Raw genomic sequence first — 5,000 nt, 5'->3', positions numbered from 1 at the left:
GTCTGAAGGGTATGGATATGTAGTAATTGATGTATAGGTAAATGGACAAATATATTAAAGGGTGTGGACAAAAATAGTAAAGAGAGGAATTTAAAAGACAAATGTCTTCCGTGTTCTCGTTTCATTTGTCATATCGAATGGAATTTGATTTATTTGATTTTATTTTTAGCATTTTAGCTCTTCCTTCGTTTCTTTTCGGTATTATGATTTTATCTTTTTGTCTGTTAATGAAGTGGAATTATTTCCATTCCTTATATGCACTCTGTTTAATATTCATTACTGCTTCCTTAAATTTTCTGTTAAAGCAGTTTTATATTTTCTCCTTAGATACATTTTCTATGACATTGTCCTAATGTTTTTTTTTTTTTGTAATATCTCTTAATGTATATTATTGTTCTATTAAATCTTATCTATTTCCTTGCCACGCTGTTTATTCTGTGTTTGTCTTAGACATTTCTTCACTAGTGGGAATATATGAATTCTTTTTGCGTTTACTCCTTTGCTTTGTATGTAGATGACTTTCTCTCAGTCTGTATTTGTCTTTAAAGCATCTAAATCACTTACTTATTAACAACACTATCCATTCCCTTTCTCAAGCAATGTTTCCTTCTGCTACTGCTCCTCTTCCTCTTCATTCATATTCCTCTCTTTCCCTTTTCTACGTTGTTCTGCTTGTTCTCATATTCCCCCTACCTTACCATCTCTCGCAGGTCGACGATGTTTCCTTCTGCTACTGCTCCACATCCTCTTCACTGCCCCTTCTCCTTTTCCTTTCTTTCTCTTTTCTTCTGCCGCTGCTCCTCATCCTCTTCACTGCCCCTTCTCCTTTTCCTTTCTTTCTCTTTTCTTCTGCCACTGCTCCTCATCCTCTTCACTGCCCCTTCTCCTTTTTCTTTCTTTCTCTTTTCTTCTGCCACTGCTCCTCATCCTCTTCACTGCCCCTGCTCCTCTTCCTTTCTTTCTCTTTTCTACGTTATTCTGCCTGTTCTCATATCCCTCCTCGCAGGTCAACAATGTTTCCTTCTGCCACTACTCCTCTCCTTCTTCACTTTCTTTCTCTGTTCCACATTATTCTCTTTCTTTCTATGTTCCACATTATTTATATTATTCTTATTCTTTCTTCCTATGTTCCACATTATTCATCATCATTCATCATTATTCTTGTTCTGATATCTCCACCACCTTCCCATCTCTCGCAGGTCGATCATAGGGAACTTCCTCACGACGCGGGGAGAGCAGGCTGGCGAGTATCTGGTGGCAGCGGTGGTATTCTCAACGCCCTGGAACATGCAGTTGGGCGTGAAGAGTATGGAGAGGCCACTCTGTAACCTGCTATTAAATAGGTGAGCGCTTGTTTCATTGTAATCAAAGGTGAGCTTAGGTGGTTCATGGTTGGTTAATTCGCTATGACTACGTTTGTATCAGAATCTCGATATTTACTTTGATTAATAAGGAATTCATGTTATCGTACAGCTAGGAACGTGAATTGATATTAACAGTTCTAAATTTAATCTGTTAAACTGTTCATTTGATTTAGTTATTAACTCTGTCATAACTGTTAATTAAATTTAGTTCTAAATTTAATCCCCTTTCTAACTAGAAACAGTATAAGTGTGATTATACATATTTTTCATAATTTGCAGGTACCTTGTGGCATGTCTTTGCGGCTTAGTGAGCAGCATGAGTTATCAGTTAGCAGGCGATCACAAATGGAACTATGATCATGTCATGAAGGTGAATATGATTAACCCTTATGTCTTATATAGTGTTAAGAGACCTGTTTCTGTATGTCGAAAATTGGATATACCATGAATTGTATTTATAACAAACTTCTCCATATACACATAAAAAAGGAAATATTGATAAAAACACATACTAATACTCCAATCACAACAGGGAGTCCATATCCACATCTAAGAAAGAAGCAAATATTGATAAAAACACACATTCTAATACCACATTCACAACAATGAACTTCATGAGCTCCATTTCCTCGGAAGAAAGAGAAATTAAAGGAAAAGATATAATACTCCAATCACAACAATGAGCTGCATTGCCTCAGAAGCAAGAGAAATAAAAAGGGAAAAAGATTTAACTCCCCCTTGAGCTCCATTTCCTCGGAAGAAAGAGAAATTAATGGAAAAGATATAATACTCCAATCACAACAATTGCCTCAGAAGCAAGAGAAATAAAAAGGAAAAAGATTTTAACTCCCCCTTGGCGTTTTTCAGAGCAAGAGCTTCCGCGAGTTCGATTCCCGCTTTACCGCCATGCAGTTCGGTTTTCGTGACGCCGAAGACTACTACAAGACCTCCTCCCTCCACGAGAAGCTCGACGACATCCGGGTTCCTCTCCTTTGTCTGAACGCAGCTGATGACCCGTTCCAGCCGATGGAAGGTGGGTTGTCGGATTCGCTGGAAGATTGAAGAAAAAATAAGTTTGTGTCTAGATTAAAGAAAAAAGAAGTTTGTGTCTGGAAGATTGAAGAAAATAAAAAAAAGAGTTTGTGTGTCTCTGGAAGATTAAAGAAAAATAAAAGTTTGTCTCTTGAAGATAAAAAAAAAATAAAGCATGTGGATCTCTTTGGAGGATATTTTCTTCTTTGTTATGGATTTTTTTCATTGTATCTTTTTCTTAATTAGATTTATTTTTCTGTGTGATTTGTTTTTTTTTTTTCGAGTGAGCAAGCTACATTGAGATTTCTTGAGATAGTTTGCTATGTTATTCATGAAGTAACTGTCAGTTTATGCCATTCGTCTGAAGATAGATAAATAAGTACTAATACTAATACTAATAAGTACTAATGGGGAAGTATGATATTTTTTGTCCCGACCATAATAGAATAAATTTTAGGTTAGGCATGCAGGCACTTATTTTTAGCCGATTTTCCTCACGGCTTCTCTAAAAAATTTTCCTTTTTCCTTTCACGTCGTCGCCAATTTTCCTCTCGGCTTCTCTAAAAATTTCCTTTTTTCCTTTCACGTCGTCGCCAAGGTGTCCCAGTGGAAGCAGCGAAGAGGTCAAGCCACGTGGCCCTCATCGTGACGGCGAGAGGCGGCCATATTGGTTTCATGGAGGGATTCCTACCCACGTGCACCTACTACAGCGACCGGCTCTTCCTCCAGGTTCTGAACAGCATCTTCACCAATCTGGACAAGATGGTGGCTATTAAAAAGGAGGCTAACGATTACGCGAGGAGGAAGGCGCTCGAATCGACATCCAAATCTTAGGGGATACGAGCGCTGTGCATTTTTTTCGTTTTGTTTTTGTCTCGATTTTTTTTTTTTTTTCCTTCTTGTCATGTCTCTCGCTGTCACTTCATCACCCCGATAGCAAGAGAGCTTATTATGGTAGGGAAGAATATACGGGTAGCAAAAGTGTGCATGTTTTTTTTTTTAGATATTTCATTCCTTTTTTTATTATTATAGAGGTTATCCCTGTTATCTCCGTTGTGTAAGCCATCTTGCGAAGGTCGTGTTTACGAAAGTCGACACAGGAGATAATGGCGATAGCGGAGATGACGAAGGCGAAGAGGGATCCTAGAACTGATCTTCATCTCAACTGGTTTATTAACTATAAATGATTCGATTCATGATTCGATGAAGCAATAAATAGCCTCATATGCTAATGAGGGCGTATGGAGTGAGGGGGAATTTTTAAAACAATATTTGAGTGTTAAAGAAAGGCTGTGGACGGAATTATTATTAAATAGCCAAGGGTGATTTTCTTTTCCAACAGAAAAAAAACAAAAGGAAAGGGTCGCTTTTTATCACCAACATTCGCTGTATTTTGGAAAGATTGAAATACATTTTAATGATGTTATTAGTACAAAACAAATACATAAAACTTGCTTACAAAGGGATATCTGATCACGCGATCATACTGAAAATATTCTATCCAAGATATTTTACCAAATAATCCGAACTCCCCTGAAAAAAACAAGACAAAAAAATGACAATACATATATGTATGTATGTATGTATTATATATGTATGTACGTATATACATATATATTAATATGTAATATATATACATGAATCCAAATATGTCTGAATTTCATTAATCCAGATATTCATATATGATAACATTAACCATTCATTCAAGTGAACAAAGGATTAATTTGCAGCACAAGTTTGCCGTGTTACAAAGCATTTATAGTCGAGTGATCATTCATATAAATGTTTATCAGTATCATTGTAATAAACACTGGAAATATTGTTATTGCAGTTATTATCTTATGATTATTTATTCTTATTATTATCACTACTATCATTATTTTTACTATTATTATCATCTTTAACCATTGTTATTGCATTTTTTTCATTATTGTTATTATTATTTTTTTTTAATACGCCAACTGCATCACATCAACGAGTGAATGTGTCGCGTGTTCGAAAGCATGTATTTTTAGCTTCGAGTGACGAAGTAAGGACTGGTGAAGATAAATGTATTATGGATACATAAACACTGAATCGATATCCTTTATTTGAAATTTGAAATAGTTTCAGAGAGTTTTAAAACTGAAGATGCATTGTAGCTAATGTAGGAAGAAAATTGAATACTAAGAGATTTGAGGATGAAGATCGAAACACATCCGCTACATCTATTGGGTTTGAAAAATATTCATTTTCATTAATACCTTTAGTACAGTTTATTGATAGCATTAACGGACCCGGCATTATTCATAAAAAAAAGAAAAGAAAAAAAAACAGCGTTTCTGCAGACGGTTATAAAAAAAATGAGAATCGGTACATTCGGATCCTAAGCGTTCGAAACTTTTTTAAGAGAATCCGATTCTATTCCATTCGTGATCCAGTGTTTGCATGCTAGCGTCTGTTTAGGGGAAAAGTATCTATACAGACGAGAATGGATGTATATAAATTTGCATGTAATTATACATCAGCCTGTCTACTGTATTTTGAAGTTTTCTAACCTTAATTGCCAGGGTTTATTATCGTAGCTTATGAAATGCAGTTATTATCATTGTTTTTTTTTCTACG

General features: G+C 35.6%; 1 protein-coding gene across 4 annotated transcripts in view; it reads left to right on the top strand.

Moving 5' to 3' along the window:
• The window catches only part of LOC113820101 (phospholipase ABHD3), a 31,567-nt gene that overhangs the window by 26,379 nt on the left and 188 nt on the right, over positions 1 to 5,000 (top strand). For all 4 annotated transcript variants that reach the window (XM_027372361.2, XM_070115327.1, XM_070115329.1 and 1 more), the window contains exons 6-9: positions 1,200 to 1,343; positions 1,644 to 1,734; positions 2,232 to 2,397; positions 2,995 to 5,000. The exon at positions 2,995 to 5,000 is cut by the window's right edge and continues 188 nt beyond it. In XM_027372361.2, coding sequence (XP_027228162.1) covers positions 1,200 to 1,343; positions 1,644 to 1,734; positions 2,232 to 2,397; positions 2,995 to 3,230 — 637 coding nt within the window. In that variant the 3' untranslated portion in view covers positions 3,231 to 5,000. The remainder of the gene's footprint in view (positions 1 to 1,199; positions 1,344 to 1,643; positions 1,735 to 2,231; positions 2,398 to 2,994) is intronic.

The sequence above is a fragment of the Penaeus vannamei genome, chromosome 37 (assembly GCF_042767895.1).
Source record: "Penaeus vannamei isolate JL-2024 chromosome 37, ASM4276789v1, whole genome shotgun sequence".
In the NCBI taxonomy this organism is placed as follows: domain Eukaryota; kingdom Metazoa; phylum Arthropoda; class Malacostraca; order Decapoda; family Penaeidae; genus Penaeus; species Penaeus vannamei.
The sequence above is the reverse complement of the archived record's forward strand: the minus strand, read 5'-3'. Positions and strand labels throughout refer to the sequence as shown.